Source organism: Juglans microcarpa x Juglans regia, chromosome 2D (genome assembly GCF_004785595.1).
Source record: "Juglans microcarpa x Juglans regia isolate MS1-56 chromosome 2D, Jm3101_v1.0, whole genome shotgun sequence".
NCBI lineage: Eukaryota > Viridiplantae > Streptophyta > Magnoliopsida > Fagales > Juglandaceae > Juglans > Juglans microcarpa x Juglans regia.
The window spans coordinates 9,896,810-9,914,902 of record NC_054596.1 but is presented as its reverse complement, the minus strand read 5'-3'; the positions used below and the strand labels follow the sequence as shown (position 1 = coordinate 9,914,902).

The window sequence follows — 18,093 nt, the reverse complement described above, 5'->3', positions numbered from 1 at the left end:
GTGAATCTCAGATTTTTAGTATTTTTTCTTTTTATGTTTTTGGGTGCCATTTTATTTTGAATATATATATATATATATATTTTCAACATTTTTATTAAGTCAAGGACATAATAGCATTACTCAAGATATATAAAACAAAAGGGATTCCATCAAACACAAAGGCATTACTTAATTAGGTGATATAACAAGTCATAAAATGGGTATTATATTGTTAATAAGGAATTAAATATTGATGGAATATATACTTATATATAATACATAGATATGAGCAGAATCACAAGTCTATAGCCACTATATATTTTGGTTCCTCTCGCGCGTCTTAGTGTAGGCCATGATATATATATATATATATATATATATATATTTATAGCTTAATTATAATTGTCATTCAACGAGTTGAAACAATTAGCTACATTAATTTATTCATATTCCTTCTCCACTAGTTTTAACGTGAGGGGTTAAAACAATAGTTTTTCGATCGAGGTTGCAGTATACTTCCTGGATCCACTATAAGATCAACTGCAATATTTTTTGTACGCGGTGGTCTAGAGCTAGCTATATAATATCATGTGTATAAGTTCGTTGATGATCTTTTTCAATTAATCTGAGAAATAATGAGAATTTTTGTAACACTCCATGCATGATGATCATCAGGTCATGATCAATATCCTAGCTAGCTTATAAGCAGCGTACGTACTCATACTAATTAATAAAACACTTAATTAATGATCAGATCACATGAAATAAAATTTTGAAAACATATTATATATAATAATTAATTTAACCAAAAAGTACTGCACTTTAAGCTTAATTACTCTTTCCGGCAAGTGGAACTGATGCTTTCATCCAGTAATCGGCTAAGACAAAGATGAAGTGTTCCACTAATCACTCGTATATCAGAAGGCACTAGCGGGCTGGTACTTTTAAGCTGTAGTGTGGAGAGTGGAGACTTTCTGCGCGCTATTCCCGACAAATATAAGCAGGTTATTATTTACAGGGATCCAGATGATCCTTGATTTTCATGAGTGGAGTCCAGCAGCGCTAGCACATTACATTGTGAATCACTTTAGTGGGAGTGTAACGTACGTCTAAACATTAATAGTCTCTCCAACTTAATTATTTAAGTGTGCATATATAATAGCTTTGGAGATTTCTGATCGATCAGTCATATTTTGGTGGGAAATTAAGGATCAAAATGCAAGAAGAGCAGGATGATCAAGAGAGTAGCGTGAGAGATGGAATTAGAATTAGAAGCAGTACTACTAAGGGAGAGGCGTGTGAAGAGTTTAGACAATATATGTATTGCATATTCTCTAATTTTTGCTTTGCAGGTTACAACATAGTCTCCAAGATCTCTCTCGACAAAGGCATGAGTCGTTATGTGCTTGTTGCCTATGGACATGCTTTCGGAACTCTTGCTACTGCTCTTTTCGCATTTCTCTTCGAAAGGTACTTACCCATTTTTCTTTTTCTTCTTCTCTTGTTTTCGCATTCTTCCAATCTGTTCTGTCAACTTCTTCCGCGCTGACCAAAGGAGAAGGGACAAAAAAAAAGGGGAGAAAGTCTTTTTCGTTTCATCAAGTTTAACTAACCATTGTACACTCGATCCCTTGCAGGAACAATAACAGCAAACTAAGCGTTGCAATCTTTAGAAATGTCTTCTTCTTGGGTCTCCTGGGGTAAGTTGTATGGGAGATGAATGGGTCATGGTCTGCCTTGCTCCATATCTGCAGGAGCCTGTTTTCTAGTTTTTTCAAGTTGGCATAACAATTTAAAGTTTCTGCTAATTCCTTGATTTTCTTACTTTCAAATAATTTAGAGCTGTGCTTGGGAGGACGCTGTTTTTCGCAGGACTGGAATACACTTCTCCAGCTTTTGCATCTGCGTTGGGCAACTTAATTCCATCGATCACCTTTATCTTGGCCGTTTTGTGCAGGTACGACGAAAACAAAATATATCGTTTAAAGTAGTTTGATATACATGACTTTTTGAATAATAAGTTGAGATGAGACGATTTTATATTAAAGTTAAAAGATAAATAAAATATTATTAAAATATTATTTTTTAATATTATTATTATTTTAAAATTTAAAAAAATTAAATTATTTATTATATTTTATGTAAGAATTTAAGAAATTTATAATGATGAGGTGAGATGATATAAAATAAAATCGTTTCCGTTTCTAAACGAGACTATAATCTTAACTATCACGTACGTCAGCTTATGAGTTTAGCATATGAGTGGTGCTACTCTGCCACTCATAGTGCACCACTCCATCCTAGCTACCATTAGTTCAAAATTTCATTTTTCTTTTTCTTCAATTGTTTTATTCATATTTTTTTTTTTTTTTTTTTCAAAATATTTTTAAAAATATTATAAAATAAATCAATACATTAATAACCATTTCCTTAACTATTAAGTAAAAAAATTAAAAAAAATAAAATACATGATGTGTCAAAATGAAGGAATAAATAAAATGGATAAAATAACATTTTTCTTGGCAGATATATTCCTTCTCTTTCTATTTTTTGAATTCTTTGTAAACAAGGAACGAAATAACACTCCTCGTTTGCACTTTATCATAAACTTTCATGAGTTCCCAATTTAATTCAATCTACCAATTTTTTTAATTGAGTTCAAGAAGTGCAACATAAATAAAAGTAAATTCACGAAATGACGTACTTTTATGTGATCTGTTAAATCAACTTTATATAATTTTATAATCTAACATATTATATCAAGTCACATCATTTTATAAATTTATTTTTATGAAATCCAATAAAGTATTTCTCTTATCATTTTTTCAAATTACACTCCAACTACCAAAATCAATAATTTCCACTCCAAACTATCATATTTTTATGACTTGCAACCATGAAACCAAACTTTCCAAATGAGTTGTCTAAAATATCCTCATTGAAAAGTTAAAACTTTTTTAATTACCAATTAATGAGAGTCAAACTAAAATAGCTAGTAACAAATAATAAATGACAAAAAAAAAGTACAAACATTAATAAATAAAAATATCAAACATTAATCATAAGTAAAAAGATATAACTAATAAAAATAAGAATAAATAATGAGTATTAGAAAAACTAATGATGATAATAAATTATTAATAACAAAAACTTACAGCACTACAACTAACAAAAATAATAAAATCCAAAAATTAACAAACAAAAACAACAACAATAAAACATATAATAATTAAATAACAATAATAAATAACTAAGAAAAATATAAATAGTAAATAACAACATATAACAAAAAGAATAGAAGAAAACCATCTTCTTGCACAAGTAGAGCTAGCTGGCAGTTGCGGGGGGGTCTCCCCCCATCTCCAACCACGTAGCAGTGGATCCCTCGCTAGCAACCTATGGGTGGCTTGGGGGCACCATCCATGGAGGTGGCCGAACGTCCGTAGTCGCACTCTCTCCCTGTTCATGGAGGGTTTTTATTTTTTTATTTTGTTTTACTAAGATTATTTTTGTGTTTGGTCTTTAATTCTCTATATTCAATCTGAGTAATGCTACTTATCCTCTCATCATCCCATAATGTGACACTAAATTATTAAAAAATTATTTGTTATGTTTTGCTTGTCCACTAATCATTTAATGCAACATTAAGACATGTTGAGAAGAAGATACTTAATTAAAAGGATAATGAATATGACTTAATCTGGGTCAAAGAATGCATCATAATATAGTTTCATACTCAGTGATCATCCATGGAAATCGATGTGGTTTCTTTCATCCATCTATAGGTCTTAGGCAGAGGATCCTTTATCCCCCTTCCTCTTCATTCTTGGAACATAAGTTCTCATAAGAATCATTACAAAAGAAGAGAATCTTGATTACCTCAGGAGTATCACTATTAGTAGGAATGGCCCCCTCTCTCACATCTCCTCTTTGTTGATAATATGATTCTCTTTGGTAAAACTTCCATGAATAATGCTCAAAGATTCCAAAATTGCCTAGAAAAATACTCTCTCTCATCAGGTCATAAAGTCCATGATGCTAAATCTTCCAATCAATTTAGTGGCAACACTTTACCTCGAATTAGAAGAGAAGTGAAAGAGATCCTTGGATTCAAAATTGCCTCCTCCAATATTAAATATCTTGGCCTTCCCCTCTCATTCAAAGCCTCAGAAAAAGTTCATTTTAAAGAAATACAAAGGAAAATTGTTCAAAAATTAGTAGGATGGAAAACAAAGCTTCTATCTCAGGCTGGTAAAACCACTGTAATTAGATCAGTAACTAGCTCCATAGTAACTAGCTCCATACCCTCTTATCTAATATTGTCCACCCTCTTGATTCCTAAAGTTGTTACCAATTACATTGACAAATCTTTCAAGAAATTTTGGCAGGGATTCCCACCTGAAAAATCTCACTACTTCACTCCTAAATTGTGAAAATCAATTTGCAAGCCTAAATCTATAGGTGGCCTTGGTCTAAGGTTAACCTCTAATTTCAACAAAGCTCTCATTAGCAAAATAGGTTGGCAAATTTTAATGGTGGTGATGCAACTTGGAAGAAAATGCTTACTGATAAATACTTAAGAAGCTCTTATTTCTTTGCAACCAGTCCAAAAACCACTAACTCATGGATATGGAAAAGGATTTCAAAGCAAAGAGAGTTTCTCAAACAAAGTTGTGCTTTCAGATTAACAATGGTTTAAGCACAAGGGTTTGGTCTGATCCTTGGATCCCCACTCTTCCCTCATTTCAACCTAGTCCAAAATTTGCATCCATTCAAAAGGTCTTAACAGTCTCTGGATTAACTATGGAAGAGCACAAAAGATGGAATATAATTTTACTACAGGCTATTTTCCATCAAGATTCAATGAAGGAGATTATAAAAATCCATCTTGCCCAAACTGATAGACAAACTCATTTGGACCCATCAACAACATCACCCCCACAAAAAAGATTTTGAAAAGATTTCTACCTTTGAGTGATGAGGAAACTCAATGCCCTATTTGTAACACTGAAGAAGAAACACAAATTCATCTCTTTTTGAAATGCACTTTCACAAGAATCCTATGGAGACACACTCATTGGCCTTTGAATATCTCCAACTTTGCCAATAATGATATTAGCCAATGGATGGATTGTGTTATTACCCCTTCAAAGAGCCTCGATATTACTAGCAGTGAAGAACACTACTTCCAAATTTTTGTCATCATAGCCATGGACAACATTTGGTTTCTTATAAATAAGATAATCCATGAGGCCTTCACACCTAATATTGAGAGTTTTGTCTTTGGCACCCTAAATATTTATAAAGAACACTGTAATGCTTGGGACAATAAACATGTTAATGAAAGCCATAATTGGAGAGCCACACCTAGAGAACACTACACTTTAACATTTGATGTGGAGGTAAGAAACTCAGGCAGCACAGCAGTAGCCATATGCAGATCAGAGGAGGGCTCTCCAATTCTTGTCCAAACTAGATTCATCCCAAGCTTGCTTAAATCCAAACCACGGAGAAGCTACAACAATACTCATAGGAGTCATGGAAGTCAAGGAAAAACATATTGAGAAAATTGTAATTGTAGGTGATTCACTAACAACACTACAAGCAGTGAATGATCCAGAAAAGATTTCATATTGGACTGTTCAGCCTATTATAAATGATATCAGGAAGCTATTGCAGAATTTTTAAAGCTGGCAAACCAGGAAAATTCATCGAGATCTAAATCGATGTGCACATTCTATTGCGCAATGGGCAGCTTCCAATAGTCTCTATGAAAACATACCCCTCATCTCAATTCTCCCTTGTCTTTTAAACTTTCATGGTGATAAAAACCCACATTTATGCTATAATTTTTAATTGTACATGTTAGAAAGCACAGCGGAAAAAATACCCCAAGCTCAGCTTATAAAATTGCTCCACAAGTTTTTCCAGATTGACAAATCACAAGCTTTTTCTCTTAGTGGCGAAGTGTACTACGTAGTATAAAACTATAGTAACACTTAACAAATTCACAGCCTAAATATCTTATCAAGAGAGAACAAAAAGAGAGAGATTTTGTGTATTTGTAATCATCACAAAAAAAAACAAAGTCCTCCTCCACATAAGGCCAGCCTTCAATTGTCGTAACGCATGGCTTTAAGCCATGCGTTATAAGCAAGTAACGCCATGCGTTACAATTTGCCTTTAGGAGGGGGTCAGCCCCACGTGGGCGCCCCTCCATCTTACATCTCCCACTCGCACACAGTGGGCATGACCCCAGGTCTGCATCTCTCTAATGTTCTCAATCTTGTTCATACAAATAAATAGGTCGTGCGACCACCAAGCACATCTGTAGAAAGGTGGGAGTACATATACCAAATCTTTCCCAGAGAAGACCAGTATAGTAACATCCCTAAAGTATCTGGTCATGTCCTGGACTCATTTGATCGCATCAAGATCAAGTATTTTCGAACCCTCTTGAGTTTAAAAAAACTCAGAACAATGCTTGACTACCTCCAAATCATTTCAATGTGTTCACAACTTTTAGCCGCTACCATGATGTAGGTCATTGTATGACGTCAGCAAACACTATCGTAGATACGATATCGAAGAGTCTTCCCTTTGCACTCATATCACTTAATTTTGGTCGAACCGCTTTCCCAACAATGCCTCTTTAGACCGTATCAATCATGGCCATAGACAGCATGCCAAAGTAGCAGACATCACAACCTCCATCTCGTGACATAGTCAAAAGTAAATGACATTTAAAAAATGAGACTCACACAGTGAGAAAGAAGGAAACATTTTACTCACTTCCTCATATGGTCAAATAAACACATATAGTATGAAACACATGCTACGGTGGATTTCTCTTTCTTAAAGAGCATGTGTCTATATCAACACCGTACAGATCTTAGTCTAGCCGCTCCTTAAGCGTCTAACCCGAATTCCTCTATTTGCACGCCTCCAAGATGTCAAAGATGAATTCACATCTGGCTTACTACAGGCTACATGGATGGTGGGGTAACCCATGCATAGTCCAATCAATGGACCTCATCTTAGCTTCCACTAAGGCGACATAACTTTGTGTCAACCAACTTATCCCTTTAGACAAGTACCTAGGGACACAATGTCTCATCTCTATTCACTATTTAAGTGCTAGAGGCGATCGCTCGTGTGAGTGAGCCGATCTAAGCCTGTTGACATATCTTGTGTGTGTATTATAAAACAATACGATAAAGACAAGAACTGAATCATATTGTATTAATATCCCAAAGGAAAGGTTACATCTCAATGTTATTTGAAACACAAATTACATTTACAGTCTACGCAGTCCTAGATTCCTAACATGAGCCTCAAAGACATCTTTTGCAATAGGCTTCGTTAAAGGATCAGCAACCATGTGATTCGTAGAAATGTGTTTTAGAACCATTTCCTTTTGCGCTATCATGTCTCTGATGTAGTGATATCTGATATCTATGTGTTTGGTTCTTCCATGATACTTTGAGTCCTTAGTATATGCGAGAGCTGCCATGCTATCGCAGAATATCGTCACTAGATCTGAAGTATACATGTCAATGTCTAAATGCTTAAGGAACCTCCGTAACCAAACAGCTTCTTGAGCTGCTGCAGAACAAGCTATATATTATGCCTCTATAGTGGATAAAGCTATACATGGTTGTTTCTTGCTGCTCTATGTAATGGCGCCTTTATTGAGCAGAAAGACATACCCAGTAGTTGATTTGTGCTCATCTAGGTCACTGCCCCAATCGGCATCACTGTAACCTCTTAGCTACAAATCTGAACCCTGATAGCACAACACATAGTCTGCAGTTCCCTTGAGATATCGCATAATCCTTTTGACTGCTTTCCAGTGAGCCAGTCCGGGGTTAGATTGGAATCTACTCACTAAGCCAACTGCATAGCATATGTCAGGCCGAGTACACATCATTGCGTACATCAAACTACCCACAGCATTAGCATAAAGGACACGGGCCATCTTTTCCTTTTCTTTTTGAGTCTTAGGACACAACACTTTAGACAAGTTCTCGCTTCTTGCAACAAGGGTGCCAATGGGTTTACATTCATTCATTAGGAAGCGCTCGAGGACTTTCTTTATGTAAGTCTATTGGGACAAACACAAAAGTCTCTTTGAGCGATCTTTATAGATTTAACTCCCAGAATGTATTCTGCCTCACCCATATCCTTCATCTCAAAATTGAAAGATAACCACTATTTTGTGGCGACTATCATCCCTTTATCATTTCCAGCTAGTAGTATGTCGTCAACATACAATGACAACATAATGAAACTCTTTTTGGACCTTTTGACATAGACATAATGGTCCTCTGTGATCATCGTAAACCCATTCGAGAGAATGGCTCGATGGAATCTGAGGTACCATTGTCTAGATGATTGCTTTAGGCCATATATAGATCGTTTGAGCTTGCACACTTTGCGCTCTTGACCTTTGACCACAAAACCCGTTGGTTGATCCATATAGATCTCTCCATCTAGTTCTCCATTGAGAAATGCTGTCTTAACGTCCATTTGGTAGAATTCCAAATCCATATTTGCTACTATAGCTAGAATTAGGCGAATTGAGGCAAACCTCACCACTGGTGAAAAAGTTTCCTCATAGTCTATACCCTCTTGTTGGGTATATCCTTTCGCCATTAAACGAACTTTGTACTTATCTATTGATCCATCCGACTTGCGTTTGACCTTAAGAACCCATTTGTTTCCAATAGTCTTACGCCTTGTCGGTAGATCAACTAGATCCAAGACCTGGTTTGTCTTCATAGACTCAATCTCATCATTAAGAGCTTTCATCCACTCATCTTTAGTAGAAGATGAGAGAGCCTCATGAATCGTCCTAGGCTCATCATCATCATGCAGAGCTACCATAAAAGCTTCCCCTTCAATCTCAAAACGACGACGGGGAATACTTTCACGTGTGCTTCTACGCGGCTGAGGTTGTTGTGATCGATTGACAAGTGGTGTGCTCCCACTTAGATTCAAATCATTTTTATAATTTGTAGGAGTTTGAAGAATTTCTTCCTCATTCTCAACTAAATTCCTTGGAGAACTTTCCTCTTGTTCTACAATCTCATGAAGTTTTAAACTCCTATCAACCTCACATCTACTTAGAAACTCATCTTCAATGAAATCCATATCTCGTGATTCAGTCTTAGTCACACTTCCATCAGATTGTTCACCTCTTAACACATACCCTTTAGAGTGTTCTGAGTACCTTATAAAGATACACTTCTTCCCTCTAGGGCCTAACTTCCCATACATATGAGAAAGATCATAAACAAAACCCGTTGAACCCCATGGCCGCAAGTTACTCAAATTGGGTTTCTCGTCGGTCCATAGTTCATATGAGGTGAAAGTTACTAATTTGGAAGGCACTCGGTTAAGAATGTAGGCAGAAGTCAAAAGTGCATCTCCCCAAAAAGAAATTTGTAGGTTTGCTTGCTCCATCATTGACCTAACCATCTCAAGCAGTGTTCGATTTCTCCTTTCCGCCATGCCATTTTGCTGCAGCGTACTTGGCATCGTCAACTGTCTTTTGATTCATTTTTCATCACAGAGCTTTTTAAATTGCTCAGAGAGATATTCTCGTCCTCGGTCAGTTCTTGGAGTTTGTAAACTCTTGTCTAACTGATTCTCAACCATTCTTAAATATCGCCTAAAGCATTCTAATGCTTCAGACTTCTGGGAGATTAAATAGAGATGACCGTAACGTGAAAAATCATCTATAAATGTGATGAAGTAGACACCTCCGTGTCTTGCCCTCACACTCATTGGACCACAGATGTCTAAGTGGACTAATTGCAGTGGAAAAGATGCCATATTGGCTTTTCCAAACGGTTTTCTCTTAGCTTTTCCCATTAGACAATGTTCACATGTGGGCAAGATGACATTAGCGAGATTGCCTATAAGGCCTTCTCTAGCTAACTTAGCCATTCTATCTTGCCCTATATGGCCAAGCCTAGCATGCCATTTATATGAATTCAAATTATCAGATGTAGAAAGAAAAGCAATAGACTCATTTATATTTGAATAATCCAAATTCAATATCATAAAACCGTCTTGAAGAAAAGCATTGCCATAAAACACATGGCCCAAATAAAAGGAAACATAATTGTTTTCAAATACAATTTGAAAACCAAGTCTTAATAGAGTGACTACAGAAAGTAAGTTTCATCGGATCTCGGGAGCGTATAGCACATTGTGAAGGAAAAGAGTGCGGCCACCCCCAAGTCCAGCTTGTAGGTACCAAGACCCAGTACCTCCACGCTAGCTCCATTCCCCACCTTGATATCACGGCTCCCAGCTGGAATCCGGCAATACTCCAAAAATCCGACTCTATCTCGCGCTATGTGTTCGGTCGCTCCTGAATCAACAGTCCACACAGGATAGGAGTGAGCAACCATCACATGGCTAGTTACAAAAACAAGGCGAGAAAAGTCAGAGTATACCTTCTTCAGCTCAGTGCAGTCACGAGCGAAGTGACCATTCTTTCTATAGTTGAAGCACTCTAATTTTGACTTGTTTTTCCCGCGCTTGCCCCTCTTGCTGCGTTGAGAAGTTTCTGACACCTTCTTAATTTGTCCAGCAGCTACCCCATTCTTGGACTTCTTGCGCTTAGGTCTTGATGCCTTACGCGAACCAGAATCAGCCACATAGGCCGTATGATTGGGCTTAGCAGCCTCTAGGCGCTCAGCCTCCAATTCCAAGTGACGCGAGACATCATCAAAGTCTTTGATATTTTCGTTATGCGTCAGGTTCTAGCTCATATTCTCCCAAGAATTCGGCAGTGATCTTATCACTGCCTGGACTTGCTGTTCATTAGTCAGGTTGTTTCCTGCCGACTTAAGTTTGCGGATCATGGTCGACATAGCCCTAAGATGTTGCTTCATCGTGTGGTCAGAGCGCATCTTATAGGAGTCAAACCTCATGGTTAACCCACGCAATCTAGTGGCTGAAGTTCTACCAAACTTCAACTTCAAAGCCTCCCACATGCTTTGGGTAGTGTCATAGATCTCGAACTCACACATTAGATCATTATGCATGCTGCTTAACATTATTATGCGCGCGCACCGACTTTTCTTAGCCCATTGAGAATAGGCTAGTTGATCTATTTTGTGTTGTTCTGAGGTCCCTTCCCCGGGCGCAATAAGGGAGTGAGATAAAGCCTCCAAGACCTCTTGCTCATCTAAGACATATTGGATCTTGCGATGCCAAATGTCGTGGTTTCCCCATCCAATTTCTCCCCTTCGTTTAAATCGGCAACTATACTCTTGGTTGCCATTTCACTACAATACGCAAAGAAATGATATTACACACACACCTAAGAAATCTGTCACGTCCATCCAAGCTAGAAAAAGAATAATTTAGACATGTCGCAAGATCGAAAAATCACTAGGCTTCAGAATCATCTCTTGCGCCACAATATCCAATTATTAAATTTCTAACCTAATTCTCGCGCAAATTTAAAAAAAATATGGGAGAATTAATCACCATAAATTTCAACCATACTCCCACTATCTTAAGTAGTCATCTAGTCCTAGTTACATGTAAAGACATAACCTACTAAAATCGCAGTAACCTTTTGGGTCAGTCTACAAGAACAGCTACTCCAACCACAGCAACCTGTTGGGCCAGTCTACAAAGATGGTTCATATAAGACCATTACAGTCCATTTTTCTTGTTCCATCAGTGCATTTATAGTTCTTACTGGGGTCACTGTGGTCTTTTGGCTATACAGTGCATTTACAGTTCTTACTGGGGTCACTACAATTTTTTCAGCCTATCATTTACACTGACAATTCTAACCAAGACTACTTAGTGGGAACTTTTCTATTTTATCATTAAAGACTAATGTATAAACATTCAAGCCTAACATTCATAGATGATAAAATAATCACATATCCACATGTTTAATTCACATATACATGTAATCACATTTAATCTAAACAATTAAATAAAAGATCACATGTAATATTAACATAATGGAATTAAAAAAAATAGTATGAATATAACCATATATTCACATGTAATCACATTTAATCTAAAACATTAAATAAAAGGTCACAAGTAATATAACAATATATCTAAGCATATATTAAATCATGCAAAAAAATTTGTTTTTTTTTTTTTTAAATAGTGAGCCAAAAGGCCCAAACCCAGCCCGTATTGTACATGGTTTAAAAAAAAAATAATGGGCCGTGAGGCCCAGGCCTAGTAGAAGACAGATGATCAAAGATCATCTTCAACCTCCAGATGGCTACTGTTCATGTGAACAGTAGCCGTTACACAGCAGCGCTCAGCTGCCGCTAGGGATTGCCACAAGCAGTCTCAGCTGCTTTCACCGCCGGAGAAACTCCTCCAAGTGGCAGGGTGGTGCACACTGCACCCAGCTAGTGCGCGCAGCGCCATGTACACGCAGCACCACTGCATTGGTGCGCACAGCATCTTGCGGTGGTGCGCGCAGCACCACTGCGTTGGTGCTCGCAGCACCTTGCAGCGCTGCCATGGCTTCCTTTTTTTTTTTTTTTTTTTTTTTGAATCTCAGATAAATAAAATATAAAAAAAACATTAGAAAAATCTCAAAACATATGCGAGAAAAAGCTGTAAACTGGAAGCAATTTAAGAAAGCTCTGATACCAATGTTAGAAAGCACAGCGGAAAAAATACCTCAAGCTTAGCTTATAAAATTGCTCCACAAGTTTTTCTAGATTGACAAATCACAAGCTTTTCCTCTTAGTAGCGAAGTGTATTACGTAGTATAAAACTAAATTAACACTTAACAAATTTACAGCCTAAATATCTTATCAAGAGAGAACAAAAAGAGAGAGATTTTGTGTATTTGTAATCATCACAAAAAAAAAAAAAAAAAACAATTGAGGAGCCTCCACACGGCTGGCCTTAAAGGCCAGCCTTCAATTGTCGTAATGCATGGCTTTAAGCCATGCGTTATAAGCAAGTAAGCCATACGTTACACTTTGCCTTTAGGAGGGGGTCAGCCCCACGTGGGCGCCCCTCCATCTTACAGTACTGGATGATTGTGACTACTTGTAATTTACTGTTATGAATACAGCTTTGTTTGCAGAAATAAAGAAAGAAAAAAAAATATGACTTAATCCTAGATCAGGGATTCCCTCCCCATATTCTCATTCTCTGCTTCTTAAGTTGATAAATCTTGCTTGGCATATTCAGGATGGAGAAATTAGACATTTCCAAGCGTGGTTCTCAGGCCAAGATATTGGGAACTATCATTGCCTTTGGAGGAGCAACACTGATGACCTTATACAAGGGTCTCACTGTGATTTCTTTTCATTCACAGCGCTCGCATCAACCTACCACCGGATCGAGATCAGTACTTTTAGACAAGGATTCGATTAAGGGTTCCTTGATGCTTCTGGTTTCATACATTTCATTGTCAGCATTCTACATTTTACAGGTGAAATCCCTTGGGCCAATGCTTAATATATAAGCGATAGAAGCAATTAGTATCGCTTATATATAATACTCCAAATCCTGATCCACAGGTATTTTAAAAGTCCTTGAATTATAGTTCTTGTTTTCAAATACGAAGATTGATCTACCATTTGGCTAAACCAATGTGCATCGATGCTCTAAAAATCTCTTTTTTGTACACAGATATCTTCAATCTCTCGTCTGTACCAATTACACGGAGACTGCATGTTTTACTCTTCTAATTGAATCGTGCATGTGTGCTTATCATAATTTAAAATAGCAACAAAAAGTGAATTGTGTATGTCATTTAACTAGAAGCAAGGTGGATGTCAGATTATAACTAGTTCCAGGGGATCGATGGGTAGTTTAATTTCTTGAAAGTCGGATTGTTTTGGCATTGCTGATCCAAGACTGACCAACACTGATCATCAGTTTATGAGCTACAGTTATAAAGAGGATTGGCCTGGTCCTGGGCATTCTCTGTTTTAGATTTCCATAAACTCATGTTCAGTTTAATCACAAATGAAGTAGGTCAGGCCTCTCTTTGTCTGAATATTTAGATTGTTATATAGCTCCTATATATAAATATATATACATATATATAGAAGGGAACAGAGTGCATGATAATTGACATGATGACATGATTATTGCAGACAATTACAATCAAAATGTATCAGGCACCAATAACTCTCACATCATTAACTTGCTTATCGGGTGCTATTCTCTCCACAATCATGACGGAAATTCTGGATCATAAAGCTTCCTCATGGACGTTGTCATGGAACATCACCCTTCTTGCTCCCATCTATAGTGTATGCTTCTATATGTCACCCCATGTCTTCTTCTTTATATATAGGATTCTTGGAAATCTAAATTTTGTGACCTTTTTTTTGTTTTTTTGGCAGGGGATTATGATATTTGGAATTACAGTTTATGTTCAAACGTTGGTAGTAAGAAAGAAGGGTCCAGTCTTCATGACAGCGTTTAGACCATTGGCCACAATAATTGTAGCCATTATGGGAATGCTCATTTTAGGAGATGCTTTATATATGGGAAGGTACGTATATCTGTACGTGGATAGATTAATAATTGCTAGCTTTTGGTCTACCAAATGGATTTATTGTGGTATTTTCTACTTGCATTTCAGTATTATTGGAGCTTCATTGATATTTCTTGGTCTGTACGCCACTCTATGGGGAAAAGAAAAAGAGAGCGGAGAAGCTGTTCCAGCAAACCATATCTGAAGAAGTTATTGAAATTAAGGAAGTAAAACAATAGAATTAGGTATTTAAATGGTGGTTTCCTATTAGAAACTTAAGTGTCAAGTCATATATATTGATAATATTTTACTAGGTTAATACGATACTTAGGCCTCGTTTGGTTACACAAATAAGAAGAGATGAAATAAAGTTGAATAAAATTTTATTTTTATTTTGGTATTTGTGTGAGAGTTTGTAAAAGTTGTAATAATTAGATGAGATAAAATGAGATGATTTGTATAACCAAATGAGGCCTAAGACTACTCAGACTAGGCTGTGTTTGGTAAGTGAAGTAAGCCTCAGACTGTTTCTCTACTATTCACAATTTGTTAACTACTTTTTTACTACTATTCATAGATCATCTGAGATCAGCTCAGCATCCAAAAGTAGCGGAGTGTTCTGAGAATACTCCACTATTATTCATTATTTTATCATTATTTTTCACTTACTTTTCACTACTTTTTGTTACTATTCAGTATTATTCAATATTTTATCATTACAGGATTAATACTTTTTCACTATTATTCACAGAAGAGTCGTGTTACATACAAACCCCATTAAGGACCTGCGTGTGCACGAAGAGGGTGTTTAAGTAATTTTCCTATAATTTTGTTCAAATGTCAAAAATACCCATCACTTCATCTTCCCTCCCTACAGGCAGAACTCCTGCAGCCACCTACACACACAGGGCAACGCCACCACAAATTGTTAAAAACTCAAACATTGATCCAAAAGCTCTAGGACTATTGGATACTAATTTAGTTAAATATTTAACCTTCAGAATCATAACATTCCACCACACTTCTGAATCCGACGTCAACGGTGGCCCACTCTATCGACACTAACCTAGTGGTAGTCCTTTCCCTTTTGGCATCATCTATCAGTATTCAATGACTTAACACTATGCACATACAAAATACCAAGACATTTTAATCCAGCTTACAGGTCACCCCCTCCGTGACTTGAACCTGTGATGTGGTTCATACTCTAATACCAATTATTAAAGACCCAACCATTGATCCAAAAGCCCTAAGACTGTTGGATATTAATTTGGTTAAAACCCTCATGACCATAACGCAAGCTGCCAACCCCTCGTCCATTAACATCATACTCCTCAGCCGTCCAACATACAAACGTTGTCTCACCATCACCGAAGGCCCCCTGTCGTACCAAACCCAAAATAGAGCAAGCAAGTGGGTTTTAACTTTTTCCCATGCCCGTGCTATTAGCCATCAGGACGCCACTGCCAATAGAAGACATCAGAGGACAAGTCTCCACCTTCGAACGCTACCGTAGTTGACACCTAGCACCCTAGCCCGTGCTCCCATGTCATGAATGGTGCGTAAATCCTCCCTCTCACGCAATGGAAGTCATGACCAAAAGGAAGCCCCGTCACCCCAGATATGCCGACCTCCTCCTTCTCCATCACAAGTTGCTCTCTCTTGGTGAGTATAGTCTATGTCGCATAGTTTTGGTCTTGGATGGTTGTAATTGTAAAAATTTGTTTGTAAAGTTCAACTTTCCCAAAGAGCCCATACATTTTATGGTCAATTCCTAAAACACCCCGTCTTTAAGCGGGTTCTATATTGGGTCTAATTTTTGTTATTTTGTGAGAGCTTTATTTTAAATTTAAGAACTTATAAAGAAAATAAATAAGGATCTAAATTACATTATTTAGTAATAATATTTTTTTAAAATCTGAATATCATAAGTAAATAGTAAGTGTGAGATTTTATTTTGAACCTTTAAACAATGAAATTTGCCCCTTACTTTAATAGATTTTGTTATAATTATGTTAAGAAAATATTAAACTAGAGATGTATTTTACATGGGCTTAGTTTTAATTGAGTAAAAATATTAGTCATGCACTTTATTTTTATAGAAATAATTTAGAGTTTAATAGTCAGGAAAATTAAGTAGATATCGATAAATTTGGGAATTGATGGCATTTTAGGGTTATAAGAGTTTTAGGTTTTGAGGAATTAAAATAGATTTTTTCAGTATTTCAAGTTCAATCACGAAATAAGTGTTTTCAGGAAACATCTTATCTCATCTCACATCATCACTACAAGTTTCTCAAATCCCCACACAAAAGAAAATAAACAATTCAACTTTTTCAAATTCCAAAACAAAAATAATATTAAAAAATATATTCTAACAATATTTTATTCAACTTTTTAACTTTCATTTCAACTCATCTCATCTCATCTCTGAAAACAAACGAGCCCTGATATTCCCCAGCCTTGTTGTGAGGAAATTCAAAGAAGTTAAGAAATTCAGGTAATCGGAATTCTTATGCTAAACTTTGCATAAAAGAAAGGTCTGAGGTTAATTTTATGAAAAATGTGCATGATATGTTTCGAAAATAAATGTGAAAACAATATCAGTCATGTGTTTTGCAGTACTCGTGAAACTTTGTATAAGAAGAAAGTGTTTTCTATCATGACCAGTGTAAACATGAACTTATTTTTGACATTCTATTTCTAAACTGTGCAAAAAGGAGCAAATAAAATTTTGCATGATTAAGTGAAAATGCTCTAAATCTTTTTTTGATTTTGTGAAGATGATATGAATTAGTCCAATACTCTATATTGATATGATGTAGCATCTGAAAAACTTTTGGCATGACTTTCTGATTATGTATCTAAATATGTTCTGGTCCCAATTCTATTTATGTTTTGTTCAGTTATGGCCCTGCCACGGGTGATAATAGTAGTATACGACCTTACCACGAGTAATAATAGTGGTATACGGCCATGCCACGAGTGATAATAGTGGTATACTGCCCTACCATAGGTGAGAGTAGTGGTCTTTGCTTGAGTGCACACCATTTTGGTGGTTGAGTGATTTATATACTGCTTGGCTATCCGCATATGCACAACTCTACCATGGGGGGTTAAGCATGGTATTTTGTTCTGATATGATGATGATGCTCAATTATGCTATGCTAAATGATATTTTTGAATAAGAATATTTCCAAACGTTCGTTCTGGTATTTTTTATAACATGTTATGATTCTGCATTATGAAACTAAAGATATTTTGTTCTATGTGAGATCCCTAATTAGTACATTTTTAATTAGTTGTTTATCTGTTATTATTATTGGCTCTTTTATTTTAATTTATTATTATTAGTATTGGCGTTTATTTTATTATAGTATTATTAATGGTTATTTGATCTTTTTTTAAGTTATTTTGTTCTATTTTATTTTCTTTCTATTCTTTTCTTTTTGAGTTGGGCTTTTGTGTAGTGATTTCTATTGTTTCATTTTCTGTTGGGCCGTATGTGTGTGTGAGTTAGGGCCCAACCCGTGTGAGTAAAGGGGAGCCTGGCCCCTGCTGAAAACGGCACCATTTGGCGCAGCTGGGGAGAAAATCCTAAGGGTTTC

The 18,093-nt window shown here is 36.3% G+C and overlaps 1 protein-coding gene across 1 annotated transcript; it reads left to right on the top strand.

Moving 5' to 3' along the window:
* Window positions 1-1,170: 1,170 nt before the first annotated feature.
* On the top strand, window positions 1,171-14,844 carry LOC121248679 (WAT1-related protein At5g07050-like). The gene is made up of 7 exons (XM_041147218.1): window positions 1,171-1,449; window positions 1,617-1,679; window positions 1,820-1,936; window positions 13,186-13,429; window positions 14,100-14,258; window positions 14,352-14,503; window positions 14,594-14,844. The coding sequence occupies exons 1-7, from the start codon at window positions 1,196-1,198 to the stop codon at window positions 14,688-14,690; spliced, it is 1,086 nt and encodes a 361-aa protein (XP_041003152.1). The 5' UTR covers window positions 1,171-1,195; the 3' UTR covers window positions 14,691-14,844.
* Window positions 14,845-18,093: the final 3,249 nt, after the last annotated feature.

Bases quoted from the DNA above. Each gene is read 5' to 3' on its own strand.
- LOC121248679 (XM_041147218.1), top strand. From the start codon at position 1,196: ATGCAAGAAGAGCAGGATGATCAAGAGAGTAGCGTGAGAGATGGAATT. The intron at 13,430-14,099 runs GTGAAATCCCTT...TGATTATTGCAG, and splicing joins CAGCATTCTACATTTTACAG to ACAATTACAATCAAAATGTA. The intron at 14,504-14,593 runs GTACGTATATCT...CTTGCATTTCAG, and splicing joins GATGCTTTATATATGGGAAG to TATTATTGGAGCTTCATTGA.